General features: G+C 32.3%; 2 protein-coding genes across 4 annotated transcripts; one reads left to right on the top strand and one right to left on the bottom strand.

Annotated features, from left to right (window-relative positions):
* Positions 1 to 5,841: 5,841 nt before the first annotated feature.
* LOC130980282 (probable WRKY transcription factor 4) lies at positions 5,842 to 13,941 on the top strand. Its single transcript, XM_057903971.1, has 5 exons — positions 5,842 to 6,532; positions 11,894 to 12,148; positions 12,415 to 12,779; positions 13,059 to 13,217; positions 13,404 to 13,941. Exons 1-5 carry the CDS (start codon positions 6,209 to 6,211, stop codon positions 13,690 to 13,692), a joined length of 1,392 nt encoding a protein of 463 aa, XP_057759954.1. The 5' UTR covers positions 5,842 to 6,208; the 3' UTR covers positions 13,693 to 13,941.
* Positions 13,942 to 14,470: 529 nt separating this feature from the next.
* On the bottom strand, positions 14,471 to 25,763 carry LOC130980281 (protein ENHANCED DISEASE RESISTANCE 2). 3 transcript variants are annotated; one of them, XM_057903968.1, is made up of 11 exons: positions 25,434 to 25,763; positions 24,799 to 24,910; positions 24,191 to 24,556; positions 23,357 to 23,446; positions 19,873 to 20,067; positions 17,204 to 17,339; positions 16,935 to 17,097; positions 16,708 to 16,836; positions 16,109 to 16,303; positions 15,596 to 15,718; positions 14,471 to 15,067 (listed from the first exon to the last, which is right to left on the bottom strand). In XM_057903968.1, exons 3-11 carry the CDS (start codon positions 24,498 to 24,500, stop codon positions 14,957 to 14,959), a joined length of 1,452 nt encoding a protein of 483 aa, XP_057759951.1. In that variant the 5' UTR covers positions 24,501 to 24,556; positions 24,799 to 24,910; positions 25,434 to 25,763; the 3' UTR covers positions 14,471 to 14,956. The 3 variants fall into 3 exon arrangements, with proteins under 3 accessions (XP_057759951.1, XP_057759952.1, XP_057759953.1); XM_057903969.1 differs by having other exon boundaries at positions 25,618 to 25,752; XM_057903970.1 differs by lacking the exon at positions 19,873 to 20,067.
* Positions 25,764 to 26,703: the final 940 nt, after the last annotated feature.

Raw genomic sequence — 26,703 nt, 5'->3', positions numbered from 1 at the left:
GTCCTAGAGCCTTCAACCCTCCCATACTAAATACTGCCTCCCTTATTTTCTCATCATTGATTTTTGCCATCAGTTCCTCATTCATCTCTCTAGTGACTCTCCTTGGTATGTCTCTTACGCACTCTTCCAGGTTTCTATCCCCTTCGGAAGTAAACAACTTAGTATAATACCTTTCCACTAACCTCATTATGTCTTCCTCTCCTTATATCCACTGACCTGTTTCATCTTTCACTTTGTTGATTATGTTCCTAATTCTTCTCTGAATGGTTGTTGCATGAAATAAGGCTGTGTTTTTGTTCCCCCTTCCCATTTTAGCCATTTCAGTCTTGATCTTTGCCCCCAATATTTTTCCTCTTGTTTCTAAAGTTCTGATATTTGAGTCTTCAATTTCCTCTCTCTTTTCTTATCTCTTTCCATCAATTCGGCCACTTGGATATGATGCAACTCTAATTTCTTTCTTTCTAATTCTTTATCTGCTCTCTTAAACTTTCGTCTGCTCCATTCCATCAGCTCCTTTTTGCATCTGTTTCTCTTCCTTATGAATTGGCCCCAACAATTTTTGTTTCCCTCGTCCTGTTGCCAGCTCTTCTTGATCACCTCTTTGCACTCCTCATGCTCTGCCCAAAATGCCTCAAACCTGAATTCTTTTTTTATCTGTCCTCATGGTTGAGTTTCCAATATAAGCGCACAATGGTCCAAACTTATAGCCGGAGCAGCTTTTAGACTAACGTTTTAGTATATCTGCAACCATTTCCAGTTCACTAACACCCTATCTAGTCTTTTCCTGGTTATGAAATTATTTCTAGGATTACTGAACTAGGTGTATTTACTTCCTTTAAAATCAACATATATTAAACCATTATCATCTACAAACCTTCTAAACGTTTCTAAGAAGATTTTTGGTTGTGGAAGAATACCTACCTTTTCTTCTTGACTTAGTCTATCGTTGAAGTCCCCCAAACAAGCTTGAGGTTCCTCCTTGCTCATGTTACTTACCGTAAGCTCCTGCCATAGTTTCCTCCGCTTTTGAAAAACTGGATTCCCTTACACAAAAATACCCTGCCATTTCAGATCATTATTGATGTTAATAATAGCTTTAATATAGTTATCACACCATTCGTAAACATTAATATTAACATTAGATTTTTATAGTAGACATAGTCCATCGGACAAGCCCTAGAGTTCTACGCAAAATATATTGTCAAAATTCAGCTTCCTTCTTATCCTATTCATTCTTTCCTTATTAGCCCTAGTTTCCATTAAAAATACTATGAGCGGCTTTACTTTTTTACATAGATTGTATAACTCAGAGATTGTCGGGGCAGCCACTATTCTCCGACAATTCCAGCTAATTATACTCAGGGCTGAGGTTGGGACATGTTAAAGCCCGCTTCCTCAGCCATTTGTCCTCCCTTGAAAAGTTTAGAGTCATGTATTGCTAGCTGATACTCCCCTGAGTCCAGAAAAGTATTGTTGTTCTTCAATTCTTGAGCTTCTTATCATCACGCTCCTCCCTCCATTCCGTGTGTGTTAGTAAAGGCACCTGTATAAGTTCTCTTTTCCTTTTTAAATTTAGTTTCATTTCCAGCTTCTTAGCTAGATGTGTTTCCCAATCTGCCTATGCTTCCGTTCTTTCCTCTTGATTTTCATCACTTCCTAACTCGACATAGTAGACATTCTCCCCCGAGAGAGCATGCTGACCCCTAAAATCATGATTTCTATTCTGCGTCTCCTTTAAAGATTTCTTTTGTTTGTCCTCCTCCCTTCCACTCTTCACCAAGACTTGATCTGAAGGTTTCTTTTGTTTATCCTCCTCCCTTCCACTCTTCAACAAGGCTTGATTTTCGTTCCCTTCCATTCTGCCATCACACACTTGTTTACCCTTGTGTCTTGCTAACATAAGTCTTTTTAATTCCTGGCCTATGGTCTCTTTTTCTACTTTATTCTCCAGGCCCAACCTCTCCTTCGTAATGCTGTAACTATTCACCTTCCCATCCTCTATTGTATAATGCTTCAGCCTATTTTCTTCCACGTTCCTTGCATGTAAAATATTTGCCCTTGTATTGGCCCCATTTTCCTTTGTTGGGCCCTTCCCCGCTGACCTCTGTACTCCAATAATTTTTTCTCCCTTCTGGGTCTTATTGATATTGGCCCATTCATTGTTTCTCTCCTTTATCTCCTCAATGAGGCTTTTCAATTTATAGGTTGCTCCTAGGGCAGGCTGCGTATTCCTAACTCCCTAAAAATCAGGGATCTTTGGTACTTTCTCTACCTGCTCTTTTGCCTCTGCCATCTCTTCCTCTCTCCCAGTTTGGTTTTTCCATACACTCTCCTCCCTGATTTTCTGCTGCAGAGCCTGTTCATCCGTTATCCTACTCTCCTCCAAGCTTTGCTTCTTACCACTCTCCCTCTCCCGGTTCTGTTGCTCACGCACCAGCTCCTTTCCTTCCTCACTCCATCGTTGTTGTTTTGAGCTTTCTCCCCCCGCAGTTGACCCTAGTCGGCCATGACCTGATCCCAGACTTGGTGCATACTTCTTCTTAGTGGGATCCCAGCATGCCATGGCTATTGGGTTCTTACATGTCTTCTTCTCATGCCCTAAAATCCCACATTTGAAATAGTAGCTATTCGGCAACCTTTCGTACCTGAAAAAGATCCACAAAGGAGGCAGCTCCTCCCTGTCTAACCAAAAGCCTGTAGGTAAAGACTTGGTGATGTTGATGCTGACCCTGATTCTCAGATATGATCTCCTCCGAATGTCATCCGTTTTTGGATCTTCTGCCTCAGCTAACACTCCCAACATTTCTCCTATGCGCACGCCTGTCTCTTTATCCATGAAGTCATGTGGGATGCCGTGTATTTGAATTCAAAACTCCATGAAGTCATGATCCACCTCGAACATTGATTCACCCTTCCACCATAGTCTAAGATTGACCATATTTCCTCTAACATTCCATGGCCCGTTCTGCATGATCTGCAGTCCTTTTTTTCTGTCTTTAAAACTGAACAACATCTTCTTCGAACCAATATCAGTAACTTCAACGCCCTGTGGATTTTCTCACATTCCTAGTAAGGCATTCTTACATGTTTTAAAACTTATCTCCTTGTCACTTATTATCTTGCCCACTACATTTAAGCAATCTTTCTACCCCAGCTCTCCAGGCTTATTTAGCTTGATTATGTTTCCTTCAATGTTGCTCATGCTGTGGGTTGCTCAATATATATTGTTGTGTTCTACAGGTCTTTTAGATGTTTAAACACTCATGCTGATGAAATATAGGGGATAGTAGGAGGTTTGTTGTGGGTATTGAAACTGGATGAAACTCCCTTCTGGAGAAGAACCCGAAGTTCTTGGATGACTCTCCTACTGAGAGAGAAAAGCTCCCAAGTAGAGCTAGAACCTTATCTTTAAAGTTATGAGGGAGAGGTATTATATTAGCATGTTTGATGGGCGTGAGAAAAGGACAACAAGATTACTTTTTTTTATATCATCATTAAAAATGATAATGTATAAGTGATATAAAATCTGAAGGCCCACAAAGCCATAGCAATTACTTATAAACTTTTATTTATAATTGCTTGTATTTAACTTCTAATTTTAGATCAATTTTATTTTCTCATATTAAAAAAATGATAATAAAGTTCCTGATAAATTGACTCAAATGACACTTACCAACCAAAACACAGTGTGGTTGAAAAGATGTCTCTGATCATATTTTGAAGAATATTTACCCATTTTTCTTTTCAAAGATGTTTGGACCAGATATTTTAGTCCTCAATTAAAATTAATTACTCGATTGGTCTCTAATAATTAACTACGTCAGTCATTTAGATTCTTTGTTCCATCAACTCTAACAGAGAACAAAATGGTCCCTAACAACTCTAACAGGGAACAAAATGATTCCTGACCCCCTCTGTTCAAAATCAACACCGTTCTCCTCTAATTTCTATCATATCTCGCATAACGCTAACATTCATACCCTCCTTCTTCACCTTTATAGTCTTCTTCTCCATATTTTTCTTCCTCTTCTTCAGCTCCAAAATCAAGCCATAGTGTAACTGTCACGTGTGTCGCACCTACTTCAACATGTCATAGATCACACATTTTCCAAATCTCTGTGACTGGTACACCCACCTCCTCCGCACTTCATCCACCAGAAGCATCCACCTCCACGTCCTCGATAACAACATCACCTCTAACCCTGACAACGTCCACCACATCCTCATGACCAAGTTTCACAACTACCCCAAGGGTACGCCTTTCTCCACTCTCCGGCAAGTAATATAGATTGTTGGACATTAGGACATCATGAGAAGATTCTTTTTCGATATCATATGCAAATTCTCATTTGAAATGGACTCCAAGTGTTTGATTCCTTCTCTCCCAGAATCCAAACTGGCAGACAGTTTCGAACTCGCATCCAAGCTATCAGTACAAGGAGCAATGTCGTCGTCGCCACTCATATGAAAACTGAAGCGATTACTAAACATTGGTTCGGAGAAGAAGTTGAAGGAAGCGATTAGAGTGGTAGACAATATGGCCATGGAGATGATAGGGCAGAGGAGGAGGGAGATGGTTGTGACGACAGGTCTTAACAAATCGAACTTGCTGTCTAGATTCATGGGATCCATTGAAGACAACAAGTACTTGAGAGATATAGTCATTAGTTTATTGAGTATGAATTAGTTGAGAACAAGTTGATGATTTTTTTTCTTGTAAATATTGAAATTGCAGAGTGTGCATTGTGTAGTTTGAAGTTGCAGTGTTAGACGGTTAGAATTATGAGAAATATAATGAAAATTGAGAGAGAACAGTGTTGTCTCCAAACGGAGGGGGCCAAGAACCATTTTATCTCCTGTTAGAATTGTTAAGGACTATTTTATCTTTTATTAAAGTTGACAAAACAAAAAATTTAAGTGACTAATGAAATTAATTGCTAAAGACTAATTAAATAATTAATTTTAATTAAAAACTAAAGTATTTAGTCCAATTTTTTGTAAAACTAAAATAGATAAATACTCGATTTTTAATTTGACTCTTTTAAATTTTATAAATTTTATTCATGAGTAAAAATTACCTCTTTTTACCGTTTGAAAAAAAAAAAGGGTGTTTTATGCCCTTATCACGCCAGAAGGCAGACGCCACCCTTAACAATTAACATCATTGACGAATAACATAAAATCTCAAAAGTCTTCGGCACCACTTTGGACATTTCCACCTTCTCTAAACCAGGAGGACACTTACCCCAATTACATTATGTTACAGGTGTCCCCACCCTATCTCAACCTCATTTTCAGGTTTCATTTCTTTTCCTTCTGGAAAATAAAGAAAATTATATATTATATATATAGTCATTAGCCATGAATGTAATACAGAACTTTTTATTACAATGAGCTATAATTTAAATGGTGTAGCTTCTATTCTTCATTTAAAAATTTTAAATTTAAATTTTACTCTTAATTTAAAAAAATATATAAAATTTTATACTAAAATTTGATTATCTTTTACTATTGTTTGAATTTTAAGTATTAAATATAAATTTAAATATTTTAATGTAATAAAATAATATAATGACATATAATTAAATGATTGAGTAGGAAATATTACATTAATATTATTAACACAAAATTTTGTAAAATATAACACAAAAAGACTTAATAATTAATTCAGACAATTTGATATATCATTTATTCTACATAAAAAAATTATTTAAATATTATAAATAAATTTATGAGAAAGGTTATGGAGCAGAATTTCTCTAGATTTAATTATAGAAAAACTTTATCATCATCGTGATAATACTAAACGAACTCAATTTTAATTAAGATAAAATAAAATAGAATAATCTCCTCCTTGTGAAAAAAAGGAAGTGCTGAGAACAATTGGTTTTCTATGGGGGACCGTGGACTTTCATCAGTTGAATTTTCAGATCCACCAAACCCAAAAAAATAATCGAATTAAACTCACCGAAACACGTAGAGTCGTAGACACAGATAGCAGAAAGATAGGGAAAAAAAAAAGGTTGAAACATTTTGAGTTTTTGGGAACACACGGAGACAGAAAGGAAAAGACAGAGAAGAAAAGTCAGAACTGTCGCAAGATTAGAGAAATACTGAAGATTGAAGATTGAAGCTTAGATCAATTTTCTTTTTCTTGTTTGCTGTTTTGTCTCTTTTGTACTTTTAGACCGTAGTAGTTACTTATTGGATGGTTGGTGGTGGTGGAAATGGAGAGAGACCGCCGTGGAAGGCGGCAAATAGCGGCGGCGGCGTGGAGGAGCAGCCACCACAGAGACCGAGCATCACTCTGCCCACACGTGGCGGTGGTGGTGGTGGTGGTGGTTCCATGGAGAGTCTTTTCGGCGGCGGTTTCAGCCCTGGTCCGATGACACTAATCTCAAGCTTCTTCGGCGGCGACGATGGCAATAAGTCGTTCTCTCAGCTTCTCGCCGGAGCCATGGCATCTCCAACGGCGGCGGCGGGGCCCAGTGGCCTGATTGATTCTCCTTCTGCCTTGTTTTCATCTTCTCAGGTAAATAATTAAGCACTCATCACACCACCTTCTCAGAATGTGTTCGTATTATTATTATTTGGACCTTTGGGAATTCTCTGTTACCTTTTTAGCATCAAATAATTTTTTTACTTTCAAATTTTACTTTTTCTTAAAAATAATTATTTAGTTAAATTTTCAGTAATATTAAATTAGCTTTTAACTAAATTAAAAAACTAATTTGTCCTTACTTAACCTATGTCGTTTTTCAATCTTGTGTAATGTTTATTCTAATACTATTATTGCGGTTGATATTAACATATTTATTAAGCTTTTTGGAACTTCAATTTTTAATTTATCTCGCATATCATGCTAGTTAGGTAGATACCATAGAGAGTAATATATTATCCTTCTAAGTATTCTCATAATTAATAAAATGGAAAATTAAAGAAGTAGTTGTTTTAAATATTTTGATATTTTTTAAATATCTTTTTGTACATCATTGTGAAATTTAATATATTTTTAGATGATTATTAATGTATTTCTAGACAAATACATTTACATATATGAATTCAAGTGTTTCCCATATTGAATTTGAAAATAACAAATATATATATATATATCGAATGACATTTTTAAAATAATAAGAGTTGCAATATCTAGTTTTAAAATTTCTTTTTGATGACTATCTAGTTTTAAAATTGAGAGTACAAGAATATGTTTAATAAATTATTTTGCTAATATATAAGGGTAGCGGATTGACGAAATATATTAGAAAGTACTTGTTAACAAAATTTTATCGTAATTGGGTAATAATGTGTGAAACATGATCATTTATCAATGTGTGTTTTTTTTTTTTTTTGTCATTTATTCATCTTATGGGATGATATCTTAAAATTTTATCAAAAATGTTTAATGACAAAAAAATTAACTAAAAACAGTTAAAATTTATTTTATTTAATATTTATTTATTATGGCTTAAATCTTGTCAATGTATCGAAAAAAATTTATTAATTATTATAATAATTAACATTAAATAAGACCAGTTTTGGATGTTATTTTATACATAAAAGAAAGCTTTTATTACAAAATTGTTAGGAAATTAAAGCTTTTATATAAAAAATTGCTAGATAACCAATTAGTTTTTGACAATTATAAGTGATTATTATATAGAGATGTATATTATGGCTTCTACAAGGATAAACATCTCTCTTGTTTTTAGTGTAATTTTATGTTTTCAACAAAAATCAATTATTTACTTGAGTCTTATTTTAATATACTATACTTAAAAAACCGCTAATTATTTTTGATATGCTCATTATAGTTGTGTAATACGTATAAATGAAGTTTTGGGTGTGTAATGCCTAATTATGGAACTCATAATTGGTTTTAAAGAAATTGTTAGTGTCGATTTGTTTAAAATCGTTACCAACGATTTGAACGAAGAGGAACAATAATTAAAAAGCTTTGGATCAACAATTAATGGCTAGAATCAACTTAGAAAATGAGAGTAACGATTTTATGATTGTAGAAATTCTAAAAAAAAAAATTTGTCTTACTTGAAATTGTTAATCTCATTTTCACAATTTTGTTGTCTCTTTCTGAAATCGTAAGTCGCGATTTCTTATGACATTGAAAACTCTTATATTAATGCATTACATCAAATTAGTGTAATATTAATGTATTACACTTTTTTATTGTAATATCCAAAAAAAATTAGCCTTAAAAAATACAGAAAAATTTGTCTGTTATCTAATCAAATTAATGCGTATAAATTATTTTTAAATGGTGTATTTAAAATTAATTATTTTTATGATACTACATGATTAAATGTAGATGCGAATGGTTTTCTTTAAAAGTAAATATGTGAAAATACCCAAAAAAATATAAATTATTAAATCTATTTTAAAAAATTAAAATGTTTAACCAACTTATTGTGTTTTAGTAAATATTATGGTATTCCTTTTTCTTATAAAACAAAAGTACATGTTATTAAATATATACTTTTATTAGAGCAAAATTGATCATTATTTATTGATTTAGCTGTTTTTTTAATTATTTTCCTCATAAAATGAAACTCTTAAATACTAGTTACTTATACGAAAGGATGGTAATCCATTTGGATAAGCTCTTTGTTAACTTACGTTATTTGATTGAAATGATGGGTGTTATACTTTACATTCAAAAATTGAAAACATCATATACTCGGGACATTGATCTACGTGGGTGAATAGCATTTGCATCTGAATTTGTTTGTATCTTTGTATCATGTTATGTGCAATTGGCCGACCTAGAGTTTTGGGTTTATTTTCTAAATTAAATTATGAATCATTAAATAATGTTACATGCACACATTTAGTTATGTCCTATAACTGTGGGATAGTAACAGTATGTTTAGTTAATACTTAAAAAAATAGGGCGAGGAACTGAGGAAGTGAGGATCCTCCAATGCATATATAAGTTCCGTCACATTTATATTAACTAAACAATAAAACAAATGTTTTAATTAATGCAAACTTTACAAGTTGTTACCTTTGTGATGTGTAATATAAGGATTAGGATCCTCTAAATTTTGAATTTGTACTTTAGATGGTAAAGTGTGATCTTTTACCCTTGATTGGTTTTTCTCTTATATTTATTGTTAGTTCTATCTATGAAATAAATAGTGAGAGATCACACTTTACTCTCTAAAGTGAAATTCAAAATTTAGAGAATCCAAATTCGTAAAGATAACGGCGCTTAAGTCTTGTTGTGACTTGGGACTTGGGAGTGATATCATTGTAATATGTAAATATCAAATTAAAGTCCACTGATTAATTATGAGTAAGGAACCATGCTTTTTAAAAATTTTCATAATAGTAGTACTAATAATCATTACAACGAGTATAAAGTATAAAGTATAAAGTCAAGGCCAATTTTCTTAAAAAAACAATGGATTAATGATTACACACAATTTTCCATAATCATTTCATAAGGTCTGATGAAACTTTTCTTTAACAATTTTTCTTAACACAATTTTTAAGTATAAACAATTTGTATTAGCTAGAAAGTTAGAAGTTTGATTATTTTTTTTTATGTATTTGATGAGTTATTTTAAAAAAATCTAATAAAAATAAGGTTCATACGTGCCTTATAAAACTCTAATTTCTTGATTGTGCTCTTAATGGTGAAAACAAATCATATGTGCCTTTACCTGTGCACAACCCCTTATCTATCAATGCCCACTTTTTCCCTCATTCATGGAACAATTAGAAAAGAACTTGGCTGTCTTGCTAAGTCCGTTCATGCTGAATCAATACGTTCAACCATAATCCATTTTCATTTCATGATCATACACCCTTTTCATTTCTCATTTAAATATTTGGATTGAAATTCGAAAAGGATCATAATCATAAATTGAATTGCCAGATTTAACGCATCTAATATACCAAAGTTTTTCAAAAACCATCAATTGAACATATATAATATACGAGAAAAATTATTTTTGTGTATGTGTTTTTTCTTTCAAATTCCATCCAAGTCCTTCTTTCTAATCTCTATTTTAAACCCCAGTAGATTTTGTGTTATTATGATACTTAATATAGTTAGAGACTTAAAATCGGTTTAGATTGACTTTTGAAAAAATTATTTATTTTTTATCATTTTTAAAAATATTTTTAAATAAAAAATTATTTCATATTTAGATATATTTTTTAAACAATTTTCAAATATTAAAAACTTCTTGTGTGTTTTTTTAAAGAAATGTATTGTTGGTTTTTGGAAAAAATAAATAATTTATTTTTTTAATAAAAGTGTGTTTTTAAGAGATATATCTAAATATACTTAAAATTTTAAAAAATGTTATTTAAAAAAAAATCAGTCAAAGAAGTCAATTCAAACAAATACTTAATTAAAACATTATTTGTACATCGAACATTACTCTTTTTACATGACCATGTTTCTGAATTTTTAGCTAGTTATTGTAAGCAACTAAGGATATCATGCATGGTTAAATTGGTGGTGTACATTGCAATATGTCAAAATTAAATCTATGTCAAAATTAAATCTAAATCATCTAAGAATAGAATATATATATCAATAGGTGTTGAGATGCAAAGTAACAACTAAAAATATCCATTTGGACAATTCTACATGATACTACAAAAAAAAATCAACAATAATAAATGTACATCAAAAACAGCTACTAAATTAATTATTCGGATAAAATATATGTTAAAATATAAAATATATATCGAAAATGATTTAAACAATACATGTATTCATATACAAATGGATAAATTTGATAACTAGTTTTTTGTATTTTGCACAATATTTGAAAAGAATATATATATATATTATGCATAACGAAAGTCAACTACAATGTATTTACGTATAAATATATATGTTTAATTTATTTTTAATATATATTTTATATTTTAACGTGTATTTTATACATATGGCTCGTTTATTAATAAATATTTGATATATACATAACATGATTCATTCATGCATGGTATTAATGATGCAACAAATGCGGCTAGACTTCACAGCAAAATCCAAATCCATAGGTACCCAACTCGGTCGAAGCGGGATAATAACCCGACCCGAGGTGGGCGGATTTTTTTTTTTCGGAGCGAGTGTTTGAGCGGGGCGGGATGGGGTCGAGTTTGGGTGAATCCGTTCTAGAATATATATATTATATACTAATAATATAAATATATAAAAATTAATAAATTTTAAAAATATATAAAATGAATCATATATTTTTATTTTAATTTAGGTATGAATATTAAATTTTTATTTTATTTTATGTATGAACATATAAATTTTAAAATGTTATTTAATTATTATAGAGACGAATAGGTGCAGAAATATCTGCAGAACAGGTTAGGATACAATAGTTTAAAATTTGTAGGTAGAAGTAGGTAGTATCTAAATTGAAGAAGGACGGGTCGAATAAGGTGAAAATCCGCCTCTACCCTCCTCATTGCCACCTATAAATACTGCAATGATTTGTTAGGATGCAGTGTTCGAACTTCCTATACACTAGTTAAGAAAATAATAAAAAAGAATTTTGTTACTCAACTAAATAATGACCTGAAAGTTTTCCATACATTTCATGCATTAAAAAATTATTTTGCTTCTATAATATCTTTTTTATTTGTGATTTTTATTTTATTTTAGAATATATATAACGAGTAAATAAACAAAAAATACACAAGAAAGAGTTTGACATGGATAAAAAGGAAAAATATATGTAACTAATAACCCGTGATTTTGTTGTCTCCGTCTCAGTTGTTTCATTGTTTGTATATTTGTATACTAAGAATAGCTTATAAAAATTGTACCTTAGTTTACTAGTAGAAAAAATGAATACCTAAAATATTTCTTGTATTAATTGGCTGTTATCTGCGGCACATGCAGGTTCCTCTAGGACATCAGCAGGCATTATTAGCACAGGTCACTAGTCAAGGAACACAACTACACTCAAGTATGCAAGTCCAACCTCAAGATTCACTGCAAACAATGTCTGCTACTACGTCATTCGCACAAGTTCATGCTGCAAACACTTCCAACAACAATACTAATCCACACATGGTAGAGCCTTCTTCTTCCTCATTGAATGTCGATAAGCCTGCTGATGATGGCTACAATTGGAGGAAATATGGCCAGAAACAGGTAAAGGGCTAAGCATGGTGCCCGTCTGCATTAGATTCTGCTATCTTAAACTTCTTAAATCTTTAAATAAACTTTTAACGACTTTTTGTTTAAATTTTGTACTCAAGTATTTTAAGTTGTAAGCACAGTTACATCGAAGGCAATATTTTATTTGAAAAATATACATGACATTTTGGTACGTAAAGGAATTGATAATTGATAAATTCATGTAACTATGGTTGTAACTTATGGTAATCAATATTGATATTTGCATTTGTGAAACATAGGTGAAGGGTAGTGAGTTTCCTAGGAGTTACTACAAGTGCACTCATGCAAGTTGTCCTGTGAAGAAGAAAGTTGAGAGGTCATTAAATGGACACATTACTGCAATTATATATAAAGGAGAGCACAATCACCAGCGTCCGAATAGGCGCTCAAAAGATGCTGCCATGGCATCGAGTGAAGGCTCAAACATGCAGGGGAATGCTGATTATCATCATGATCATGGTACAAGTGCTAATCACCCTAGAATGGATGCAGAATCTAGTCAGGCTACAGGTGAACACCTTTCTGGAACAAGTGATAGTGAGGAAGTAGGTGATCATGAAAATGAGGTGGATGACAAAATTGTTGAGCCTGATCCCAAGAGGAGGTAACATATTCTGTGATCATGACTTTACAACTTTATCAATTCATATAATTGAAAAGCTTAAAACACTTTGTTTTATAAGTTGAATTAATTTTGGGGGAGGGGCTGTTGGGTGGTTTAAATAATGTGAAGTTTCTTGTGTTTTTGTATACATTTATTTATACAACAACTGAAACAAGTGCACTCAATTTATATAAAAATATGTAATCATCGTGCAGAAGTCTTTAGTAAATCTGCATAACTTATCTTTATGATATGTTAAAAATGTTACAAATTCTGCAGAAATACAGAGGTGACACACTCAGATCCAGATTCTTCACATAGGACAGTCACAGAGCCAAGAATCATTGTGCAAACAACAAGCGAAGTTGATCTCTTAGACGATGGCTATAGATGGCGAAAGTATGGACAAAAAGTTGTCAAAGGCAATCCATATCCTAGGTGATCATGTTTTTCATAAGAACTTTTGATACCATCTATTGAACTATTTGTCAACTATTATGGTTGATTGTAGTAAGCAGGGCGAATTACATCGATCTCCTCTAACGTTTGGTGAAATTATTATGACCCTTGATTTTCTTGTGCCTGAAAAATGAATAATAATGCTTGTTTTGTATAATGTTGTAGGAGCTATTACAAATGTACAACACCAGGTTGTAATGTTAGGAAGCATGTTGAGAGAGCTTCAACAGACCCTAAAGCTGTCATAACAACATATGAAGGAAAGCATAACCATGATGTACCAGCAGCTAAGATTAATAGCCACACTATTGCCAACAATAGTTCATCACAGTTTAAATCACAAAATAGTAATATACCTCAGATGCATGGTTTTGGAAGCAAAGGTATTGGGGTCAATGAGCAACAGCAACAGCCTGTGGCGCGTCTAAGGCTGAAGGAAGAGCAGATAACATAGGTCCTTATTTGATAACCATTTCAAGACAGAAATACAGAAACCACCACACAATACATAAACAGGCGAAATGTCACTGTCTTTGGAGAAAAGTTATCTAATTTTTTATTTACTTAGAAACCAATAATAGTAAGGGTAGAAATAGAGACAATTTTATTTTGTTTTGTCTATGTTGTTGTAATTTTTGTTTTGAGACGCTTACCAAACAGTTTTTAAGATTGGATGGAAAATAGTATCTTCGCATTCATATTACATCTCTGTGTTAATGTTTAATTCTTTTTCTTCTTTAGGCGAAAAGATTTTGATTAATGGCTTATCAATCCAATTTCTAGTATATAAAGTAGTTTAACTATTATTCTCTTCCAGCACAACCACACTCTAATGAAAGAGGCTTTGGATGATGATATACCAATTTGTTCCTTTTTTTGTACATTGAAAATATGTTACTATGTTAGTTATGTTCTTTTAAGGTAATTGTTTATCACCTCATCATGTAATACGTTGCTTTATGATATTTATCTTTTTTTTTGTATTTATTCCGTTTGTATACCAAATTGACATAATTTTTTAATTGAAAGTGAGTACAACTGGGTTGCTTAATTTCAGATTATATGTTATTACAGAGGAACATTACTATTTATATAACTACTAAAGTTGTTTAAATAACTTTACTCGGGAACCTTGTGCAAACTGTCCATGACTTTTGGAAAGATTTATAAATTTTTAAAGGCAATAAGGAAAACAAAAATTGAGAAAGAGAATCTATGAGATTCACACCTTTATTACTAAAGATCAAAATTATCGAACAACTTTGAGTTGTACAAATAAACACAACCGATTCTACAAACTAAAAAGTCAAAATCACAGCACCACTTCCTTGGGGTGAAGCTCTCAAAGTGATCTTTCAAAGTCCACATCTAACCATCCCCAACATAATGTTATTATTTCTGTGTATTTATTTGGGGTATGTACAATGTCACAAGGGGTGCACGCTTAATAATAACAAACACAGGACTTTAGTACCATACCATCACCAAATAGTAAATGATTAGAAAGAAGGGAAAAAAAAAGGGAAAAACTAAAGGAAAAAAACAAAAGAACTGCACATAACAAAATGATCAAAGTTCTCTTCATCTTTCTTTCTTTTTTCCTTCTTCTTTTTGCCGTTAATTAAATAGATGCCACCCTCCAAATTATATTAAATTATGAGTCAAACAATCAATTTCTCTTAATTCCCCGACAGATTCTCAACTGATGCCTGCCTGAATCAACCATCAAGAGTAACTAAGGTCGGAATTTGACCATGGTTAACAAAATCAATTTTGTTCAATCTTAAGCAGCACAAAACTTGCTCTGGAAGTTCTTCTTCCTTTTGTGCCTGTTAAAAAGAAGAACAAAATAGAGTTATCAAACAAAATAGTGCTCACTAAAGAATTTTACTAGGAAACTTATGGCAGTAATAAGAACACAGAACACTACACAATTTTTCTTATTTTTAGGGAAATATTCAGAGTGAGTGATGCAAATATAGTCTCTCTCACAAGAAACATATGAGTAAATACATTTTGGTTCTCAAGGAATATTTTGGTTCCCAAAATTTTGGTTCTCAACAAATTTTTATTATTTATAAGTCCTTGAAAATTACTTTCATCGGACAAATTGGTTGTTCTGTTATTTTGAAGAGGGACTAATTTGTCTGATAGTAATATATTTTTAGACCTAATTATCTTATAATAAATTTATTTAGAAATTTATTTGTCTAATATGCATATTAAAAATTTGATTAAATGGAACCGAAGGACCAATTTGTTTGACGAAAGTAATTTTTGAGAATTTTTTGAGAATACAAATTTGTTAGGGACAAAAGTGTCCAATCAAAAGTTCCCTTGGGATATTGTAAGTGTACCTGAATAGTTAAGCCAACATCAAGTACTGCATTCTTTACACGGTCTCGGAGTGAGTCAAGTCCTTTCCTAGAGATATAGCTAAACCGATGTATATCCAGGTCTATCTCAAAGTAGTTAGGTCCCTGCAAATGAATTTGTATACTTAGTTACAATAATATATGGACTATGTAGTAGAAAAGTGAGGTTCAAGCTATATGCTCTGCAAATGTAATCATTACATATAAGAAATGTGCAATGTAGCATTAAGGTAGATGAAGGGGCGGCTGAGCACACAATGTGGCATTCACAAATTAGTTTTGATGCAATGATAGTGTATAAAGTTTAATACTGTGAAAACTAGTTAACTTTGTCAATGTATGTGTAAAACCTCTTTATAATGACAATGTACGGAAATCAAATCATATAACAATGTCGGTGACATGATGAACATCATATGTAATTCAATGACTATATTTCAAATGATTAATATTTTAGAAATTCCTTGAGGCAGAAGAAAGAAAAGATATTTTTACCCTAAAGAATTCGTGTTGAGGGCGTGAAAGCACTGGCTTGCCATTGTAGGCACTAACAAGCTTCCTTTCAGCAGAATTGAGACTCATGTCTTCTGGATTTACTACACCAGCCAGAATTTTTAGCCTTTCCCTGAAAGGAACCGTGTTCTGCTTTCTATATCCTTTCACTGTCTCCATCTCATCATCCATCAATCTCTGCCAAACATAACAACATTATTAGGAAACTGCAGCATGGAGAAATTTCTAATTTGTTGTAAGACTACTGTTATCTATGTTTTATGACAATTGTTGTTTTCATTATAAATCGTTGTACTCAGACTCAATTTGTATGTAGATATATTGATTAATTGATGTACCAAAAATGTTGAAATGATCTTTATTGCGAATCTTAAATTTTTACTTAGATGGCATCACTACAAAGTTAATAACTTTATGATGTTCATTCATTTCTTTTAGACAAATAATTTAGTGCAAGTATATGCTTAAATAAAATGAAGAAATATGGCAGCAATTGAACAATTCTTTACTGAAACTTACAAACATCAACCACAAAAGGAAGAAGAAATTGTTGCTGTAATGATTTGTACACAATTCTTTACCTTGATGCTATTGCAAAACTGTTGCGAGATCTCTGTTTCAAAATTTTCCGACAATTTAAAGTATAGTACAAGGCTCAAGCCTTCCCCATTAGCATTACCAAGAAACATGCTAGCAGGATAAGTTGGCAGCTAAAAAAAAAGGAAGATAGTTAAATTATGCACTCACTCTTGTGTGCTATTCAGTGAGTATTTATATTTGACAATATAATAAGAAAAAGGAGCAAAACCTGAATATTAACAATGAGAAGAGAAGGAATGGTCCCATTTTCTTGGAAAGACGGAAGTTCAAGATGCCTAGCAATGTGATTTATCTTCTCCGGACTTGCAAATAGATCAACACCTATTGGTATATAAGGACTATAGGCTGGAGCAGAACACTTTGCCTTGTCCCTGCACAAATATTTCATCATCATATTATTGATTAGATGCAAATCAATGGACTAGCTAACTAACATGGCCAAGAGGTTAATAAACAGATGCAAATCTTCTAGCATACTTGAAAAAGCTTTCGCCACGGAGCTTAAATACGGATGGCGAAATTTCACACCAGGAAGCAGGAGATGCATTCTCTTGCTTTGATTGTTGAATCAGAAGCCCTGCTTGGGGACGGTAAAGGTATTTCTCAGATGGACCTATTCAACAAATGACATAGTAATTAGTTAGTATCATAACTCTGACAAGTTTTCCATACATTTTACTAAACCACCATCCTAATAAATTAATGCTATAACAAATTCTTTACCGTCTTTGAATATTTTTTATTGTTATAGGTGCAAGCCCCAACTCTCTTTCATGCAATCATTTCTAATCACATCTAGTCTAGTGTAGCCACTCATCCATCTAATTTTCTACCCAACACTCCATTCGATGAAATATGAGTGAACACTGGATCCGGTCTCTGCACAAGAAGGATAATATGACCCTTAACCAAAAAAAGGGGCAACATGATCCTTCTTTATTATTTCAAGACAACACAACCCCTTCAATTAAAAATTCATCAACAGAAATTGATTGTGTTGGTTTAATGTGTAATCTATGAGATCTTAAACCCCCACAAACTATTATTGAAAATTTCCTTCGTTAGTGATCGTATGGTGGAAAAGAATCATTGCCAGAAATGATTCCGCAATAAGAAAAAAAATAAGCGCAATACAAAGATTTTTCAAAAAGGAGAAAAGTGTTAGACGAAAAAATGAGAGGGAAATTGTGACGTAGATGGTGTTGGTGTTGGTAGAAGAGATGATGATCGTAATAAAATATGGTGACACAATAAAAATAGAAGTTATAGTGACGAAGATGAAAGAAGTGGTAGCAGTAGCGTTAGTAATTGGTCTTGTTGTAGCTAGGGGTGTTCAAAACCGATCCAAACCAAACAAAACCGATCAACCGAGCTAAAAAAATCGAAAACCGAATAAACCGAAAACCGAAAAAACCGAAAAAATAATTTTTTGTTGTTTTTTTGCGGTTCGGTTCGGTTTTCGGTTTTGTTAGTGAAAACCCTAACCAAACCGAACCGAACCGGTTTATTTAAAAACCCTAATATAAATAACGAAATCCCCTTCCCCTTAGATGACCTAGCCGCCATTCACCGTAAACCCCTATTCCCTAACTCTCTCCACTCCCCATTCTCCACACTCTCTTCCCACCGTCCACAAAGTCGCCGTCCTCTTCGCGGCGGCCCTTCCTCGTCGCGGTTCCATCTTCTCGGCGCGATCCTCCCTCAGTCTCTCCCTAGTCCCTCCTTAGTCCCTTCCTCGGCGCGGCTCTTTTTCTCCCTCCGTTCATCGTCCTCAATGCACTGCAGCCGCCGTCTCCTCTACGCCGTGTATCTCTAGCCTCCTCGCACCAGGAGCTTTTGTCTTCCTCCACGCACTGGAGCCACCATCTCCTCCACGCACAAGCAGGCGCCGTCGTCGTCCATGACATTGCCTCCAAGTTAGGTATTCATTATTCAATTTCTGTTTTTATTATTCTGTTGGTGATTTTATTTTGTTGTGCTTCTGCCTTTGCTTTTCTATGATTCTGTGTTTACATTTTTTATTTTTAATTCTGTTTTATGATTCTGTTAGTGATTTTACTTTTTGTGCTTCTGCATCTATTTTTCTATGATTTTATTTTGATTGCTCCTTCTTTTGTTTTTCTATGATTTTGTTTTTACAAGTGATCTTTAATTCTGTTTTTTTTTATTTTGTGAATTGCGTAATTATGCAGTTTGTTGCTCACTGCGTCCTGCTCAGTGCTTAGTGCTCACAGCTTCACCACCGCCTCTGCCTCTGGTCTACCTCTGTTCTGCCGTTGTCAATGATTTTAATACATGTTTTGATTTTTGATTGGTGAAATTGCTATGGGTTGAATTCTGTTAATGTAAAATTAGGATTAGGTTTAGAGTTTGAATTCTGTAATTGATAAATTTGGATTGAGTTAGATTCTAGGGTTTGTGAAATTGAGGCTAGGGTTTGTGAAATTGGGACATTTGTATCATAATAATGAATTTAGGGTTTGGTTTCTGTTAAATGAATTTTTTTTATTTTTTTGTTTATTTAAAAAATTTTTGAATAATTAAAAAAACCGAATAAACCGAACCAAACCAAACCGATTTTAATTGGTTTGGTTTGGTTCGGATGGTCTCAGCAAAAAAACCGAACCAAACCGAACCGCAAATTTAATAAACGATCGGATCGGATGGCTTTTTCCTAAATAACCGAACCAAACCGCACCGCAAACACCCCTAGTTGCAGCATAAAACTCTCTGGGATTTAAAATCTTATAAATTAAAAAATAAAATTGCCATAAAATTATTTTTTTCTTAATATTTAACAGACTTTCTAATGTAGTTTTACGTTGTCTCAATAAAACATTGCTAGCCTAATTGTTCTGGAGTAAAATTTATCCACAAGCTTTAATTTTTTACTTTTTAATAAGAATCATACTTAAAGTACATTTCCGATACACGTCATCTTGCTTCGACTGATACAAGGAGTATTACCAGTTACCACTAGAGCTACCTCAAGAGGTTAGATAGATAAATGTAAGAATGGAGAAAAAGCTCAAAAAAGTCCAAAGTTGTGATGTTTTCTCTTAAAAGGTGATAAATCTATATAAAAAGAAATATGAGTGAAAAACATTGAACTAGAAAACATAATCTTAAAAATTATATGAACTTACATAAGTCAGTCTTGTTAGTTGCATCAACTGATTTTCTTTTAACAGAAGAAAACAAAACTTGAGCTTTCTCTCCGTTCTTATCTATCTTGAGGTAGCTTTGATAATACTCCTCAATTTTGGACCCTGAATCTACAATGCAGGATGTACTACCATATTGTACACTTCCCACAGCATTATCCGTGAAGGGAAAACAATCTGTTACCCATATAGACACAGGAATGAACAATTATATTTAAGAGAAGAATTTGTCTACCTAACTATTTTTTAAAAGTGTGGGTTAAAAATATGGTATTGAATTTTTAGACAAAAAAATTAGATTTATAACTAAAAATATTGGCAAAAATAATAAATTATGCTCGCCTTGAGTTTTTTTCATCCTTTAATTAGTCATCAACATTAACAACTTTATTTTATTGTAAATTATTTAATTTATCTTTATTTGTTACAAAATTTAAGATTTAGGATTAGGATTTAAAATATAAAACTTAGGATGATCTGCAACAAATGGTAGGTGGCTCACGAAAAATGAAATTATAGTGTATAAAAAAGAGAAAAAGAGAAAGAAATAAAAAATATTTTAAAAAAAATTAATTAATATTAATTAAAAATATTAATTTTTCTAGTTTGTTGTTATTAAAATACACTCTATTTTGTTCCCAATGAAAAAAAAAAAGGCTTTTTATTTTGACGACTAAAATGGTCTTTTCAGGTATAATCATTGTTAGCGTCGTTCATATGGGTGAGCCAATACATTAGTCCCATTCTTTTTTATTCGAATTTTTTTTTATTCAAAATTTTTCTTTTTATAACTCTCTAGAACTAGAGGCCTGAAGAAAGTTTCTTAATCCAAAACTATATCCGAAACGAAAAAAGAAAAAGAAAAACTGATTTCCCTAGTATAATTCCAATTCGATAATAATAAACTACGAAATCCCAAAAAAGGCGTTATGCCTTGGTATTTATTGTTAGGACTTCAAATATTATTACTATCAGTAATTTTTATTTCTCAAGTACTATCACCTTATCCCGTATGATGAGGGTATTTTATTACTGTTATGCACATAGTTAAAATGAGTAGAATGATCTGGTGTCTAAGAATAATTAAGGGCAGTTGGATTGGATTTTTTTAACCGAGAGAAGAGAAAATCTTTAAGTTTAGAAGGAAAAGGGAAGGGAAGAGATACTGAGGATATCTCAAATTTCTAATTTGAAACTTGAGAGAGCAGTTGGGTCTCTTTAATACCTAACCATATTTATTCTTTAATTTTCGATTAATATATATTATTGTCCATAGTATTTTCTAATCCAACAAGTAAATGACTAATTCGTCGCGGATCTAAACTCTATTTAAAAGTCTGCTACTGGCCAATGAGTTACTACATGTACAAGATAGAGTTCAAACTCCTGACACTTATTTAAACTTTAAAGTGATGAGTGAGCTAATTACTCGACAAGTTCAAGTTAGAATGTTTCAATTTTGTTCTTCGTCTGATAATAGGTTTCCAACATTTATACCCCAAACAAAAAGACTAAAATATAGTGTACCAATTTGCTTACTCAAACTAAATTCATTAAGCTTGTGGGTTATTTAAACCAGATCAAAATGAATAATATATTTTGATAAAGTAGAAGAGAAGGTTAGCTTGTAGAAGGCGAAAGTACTCAATAAAACAGGTTAGTTAGTTCTTATTAAAACTATTCTGAACAGCTTGCCGGTCTACTATTTGAGCCTGTATAAAATGTCGAAGGCAGTGGCAGACAAGCTAATTTCGTTACAGAAAAAATTTCTATGGAGCAAGGAGGAAGGTATGCATAGTATGGCGTTGGTTAAGTGGGAAGTAGTCCAAACTCCTAAAAAATTGGGTGGACTGGGAGTGGGTGATGTTGTGGTTAGGAACACAGCCCTTCTTTTCAAGTGGTGGTGGCGGTTCTCAAAAGAGGAGTGTCATTTATGGAAGAAGGTTGTATGCTCCTGCCACAACTTGAACCCCAATGTGATGTTGCAATCTCAGACACTGCCTAGTCAAGGAGGTCCTTGGAAAGATATCCATCAGTTGCGGATCAAAGACGCTGTCTATGGAGGTGGGTGATGAAATGCGGACCCGGTTCTGGAAAGACACTTGGCTAGAAAGTGGGATGTTAAAGTCGAGTTTTTCGAGGCTTTTCTCTGTTTCAAACTAAAGAGGATCTGTCATAGGGGACTGTGAATTTTGGGACGGGTTAGAGTGGATTTGGAATTTCTAGTGGAGGAGAGAATTATTCCATTGGAAATTGGAACTAATGGATCATTTGCATGAGATCTTACGGCCCGTAAAGTTAGCATGTGATACTCAGGATAGAATTTTTTGGAAGTTTGACAAGGAAGGGATATTTTCAACTAACTCTTTTGTGCAGGTAATACAGGCAGAAACACTTCCAGAGGACATCTCCAGTTACAGTTTCACCAAAACAGTATGGAAAGGCTTGGTTCCGCCACGAGTGGAGTTATTTGCTTGGTTTGTTCTGATAGGCAAAGTGAATACTAAAGAACAGTTGCTTAGGCTAGGAAGTATTAGCTAGGGTGATCACGTGTGTGTATTGTGTAATAAAGATGTTGAACATATCTATCACTTGTTTCTTGGTTGCGAATTTACTTGGCAGGTGTGGGGTGCTTGGCTATCTGACCTTAGGAGGCAGTGGGCTATTCCGAGTTCATTGAAAGAACATTTTGAGAGTTGGACAGTAGTTGTCAACAGAAAAGAAGAGCAGAACAAGTGGTTCATATGTTTTTTTGCAGTTATTTGGAATGTGTGGCTAGAGAGGAACGAACAGATTTTTAATAACAATGAGTCTGGAGTAGAAGCGGTGTTCCACAGATCTTTGATCAGTTAGAGAGATTGGTGTAGCTTGGATCCCTTTTGTTGTTGATGGCAATACCATAATTACACATGGGATTGTTTCTAGGCATTATGTTTTTGGTTCTTGTATTTTGTTGTGAGATTCTCTTGGTGACCTTGCCGCTCCACTTTATTATATTGAGCTCTTTTGTTAAAAAAAGGAAAAATCTAGGAGACCAGCAACTTTATTAAATTTTGGCCAGCATGTAACCAGTAAGAAAAAGTGAGTCATTAGATAAAATCTCACACCAATCTCACACCATTAAAATCATCATTGATGGCTATTTGATAGTTACAAGTCACAAAAATTGCTATTCCTAACACTCCTAAAAAAAATATATTTTTTTATTTGTTAACTTACTGTTTTATACAAATTACTGTTCGTTCATTCTCTAATTATGGAATTTTCATTTCATTAGCACATTTGACTTTATTTTTCTTCACAATAAAAAGATTAAACAACACTTTTTTTATAGGTTACAAGCAATACACTTGAGTATTGGTTATTTGCTTAGAGAACGAAAATAGTTGTGCAAAAATGATATTCCAAGAAAGAAGGTATGATAGAATGCAAGGCAGAAGTTACAAAAAAAATTATAAAGCCTCACCTCCAAGCACGCTATTGAAGTCATCATCTGAATCCGAATCATGATCAAGAATACTAACTGAGTCAAACCAAGCCTCTTCTTGGATTTTTCCTGTAAAATACCATGTAATAACTTCGCTCAACATGTTTATCAAATTATGCCTATAAATTACCATGTTTCTCCGTTTACATTTTCCATTTTTATTTCAGAACACGACTTTTTCGTTTACATAAAAAGTAAAATTCACTAAAAATGAAAATAGAAATGAAATCAACATTTGCATTCCGTTTCTATTTTTATTATTATCTATTTTATTTTTAGTATTTTTTTTATTTTATTTTTTTTCGATACTTTTTAATTCGATAGATTAAAGACTAATTTAACATAAATTTAAATTTTATTTAACAATTTGTTATTTGTCAATGATTTGACGCATATATACAACAGAATTCTAACACTTCTTAAATGAATTAATAAGATAACTATTATACTAACTAAAGTTAATTAGTATTTTTTATTTTTAAAATTTTATTAAAAAATAAAAAAACTAAAAATAATAATTTTTTTAAAATATTATTTATCTATCAAAATTAATTATTAAAATTAATCACTAATATATTTATATAAATATATATGTTATTTAATTTATTTTTAATATATATTTATATTTTAATATATATTTTATACTAATAAAATAATTTTGATTTCGATGGTTGCCAATGATGGACACCTAAGATAGTTGTTTCTTTTCCCTTCACAATGAAAATTCAAAATTCCTGAAAATCAAAACAGAAATAAAAACGCAAAGAAACGCATCCTTATCACATAAACGAGGGAGACGAAGAGGATAGATACCGTTGGCATCGATTTGAGTATGATATTGGAGCTGAGTAACATGAATCTTCTTATCAGATCTCTTGGCACCACCCTTATCAATCTCCATTTGAATGTAATCACTAAGAGTGAAATCAGCTCCCACTCCTGCATTGCTAAGCCTCTTCAATGGCGGCATGTCGACGGGGATGGCGGTGGCCATGTTCCCTCTTCTCTTTCCATTTTTGTGATTCTTCCTCTTGTGATTCTTCCCACCCTTCTTCCCAGTTGGGTTTGAAGCACAGCTTCCCATTGTAGAGTTAGCTAGCTTTCTTACTAATCCAGCCAACATTTTTGCTTCTTGCTTTTACTTTCTTCTGTCCCTCCAAAAATTGATCAATTGCGCTGCTGCAAAACAGAAAGAACCCGCCAACAACAATTATCAATCAATGTTTACATCAGAATAGGAAATAAAAAGTGCACACTAAAAAACAAAACATAGAATTAATTAAACATGCCTAAATTAAATTATAGATTTTAGATACATATAGCCATAAAAAATATACTAGGATTGGAAAAACGAACATTTAAGGGATGAACTAAATTTAATTAAAATTGAGATATAACAGCAAATATAGTCATAGGTATACCTTACAACAATATCAAGTTAAATTAAACTAATGTTCCAGAGTTTTTCGTCACCAGGAGGCCATGTAGGCTATTTCACAAAGCAATGACTTCACACTATCCGTTGAAGATAGCCTGAACAAAACAATAATTATTCAGATTTAATTTAAAATACAAGAAAAGAAATAATTAAATAATTTAAATTCATTAATCAATGCTCAAGTTGGGCAAAAAAAATAAATAAATAAACGAAGGTTCTCGGTAACTATATAGCATTATTATATTTTTCATTATTCAGCAATAATTAGACTTAACTTCAATTCAAAAACAAGAATATAATGTGTTAAACATCGTCCTTATTCATGTCGTGAGGGGAAAACAGAATACAAGGTTATATTATGATTATGATAATGCTGCAAATGTTTAAGGAAGTAACACTTTTGAGCAAAGACACGTGAAAAATTATGAGAGGAAAACATCAAATTGGGTGAAGGCCTATAATAAACGCATGCATGAAGGAGCTAATAACATAATATAAAAATGGTATGTGACTTTCAATATTTCTCAATATGTTCTTCATCCATGAACATAATGATAATAATAATAATAATACTAATAAAAGAAAAAAGAAGCCAAGAAGAAGAATAAGAAGAGGAACCTGAGGAAGGTAGAAGCATGAAGAAAGAAAAAGGAGAAAATGAAAAGAGGATCCTTCGTTCCCAGAAAAGGAACTAGGATTCCTCTCTTTTTTTTGTTTTTATTTTTGTTTGTCTTTTTTTTTCTCTCTTTGGAATGGAATGGATTATGGAGGAAGAAGAAGACGAAGGGAAGAAAAAGGTTACAGTTTTCGTAAAAATGGGGAGAGAGAGAAAGAACTGCAGCAAAGAGAGAGAGAAAGAGAGAGCGGTGAATTCGGATCCATATTGCATTGTTGTCGCACGCACTCTCCTTTCCTTTCAAATCTGTTTCTATCTTTCTTTGTCTCAGTTCCCTCTTCTTCCTCATCTCTTGTTATATCTATCTGTTTTTAACTTTTAATTTGTTTCAGCAAAGCCTTTTATTTTAGAAAACATTTTTTTTCCTTCGATAATTAAGTAATGATAAATATTAGCATAAATAAATTTGAGTATGAAAATTTAAAGAATCATCTATCTTTTAAATATTAATTAATACGTAATAAATTAAATTGTTGATACAATAATAAAAAAATATTTAATAATAAAAAGAATTAATAAAAAATAATCAAAATTTATTTTATTTAATATTTATTAATTATTATAACAATTAATAAATACTAAATAAGATCATTTTAGTTTTTTTTTTGTTTCGCTGGCATTATCAATAATAATATATATAATGTATATAATTATTAACAGATATTTTATCAAGACTAAAACCTAATTTAAGTTATAAAATTTTTTAAATGATATGTTTTCAATATATTTGACATGTGAATTCGTAAGTTCTATTTTGAACTAAATTTAAAGAAATATATTAAATAAAAAATTTGATAAATTATTTAAGGTGTTTAAATTTTAAATTTAATTTTTACTCAACATTTTATTTTTTGTCTCTTCCAAATTTCTAAAACATTGGTGAAATTATTCTCGTCACGCTTCTATCAAATAAAAGGTTTCTTAGTTGTAAAGACATACAAGACAGACAAAAAAATACAGATAAAATATAATTACAACAAGTACGATAAATAGCAGATAAGCATGGTAAATCAATTAGGCAAAATAAAATAATGCACACTTAAAGAGAACATACAAATGTATATGATGAATGCCTACTCTATGGCTGATGAGTCTCATCTGTCGGTTATATAGTCAAACCTAATATGTTCGGTAGCTAACCCTGGGCAGGCCCTCCATGCGCACATTCTCAAGAGTCTATGCATATAATCTCAATCATTCATTTATCATCTC

Source organism: Arachis stenosperma, chromosome 5 (genome assembly GCF_014773155.1).
Source record: "Arachis stenosperma cultivar V10309 chromosome 5, arast.V10309.gnm1.PFL2, whole genome shotgun sequence".
In the NCBI taxonomy this organism is placed as follows: Eukaryota; Viridiplantae; Streptophyta; class Magnoliopsida; order Fabales; family Fabaceae; genus Arachis; species Arachis stenosperma.
Note: the sequence above shows the minus strand (reverse complement) of the source record. Positions and strands in the feature narration are given on the sequence as shown.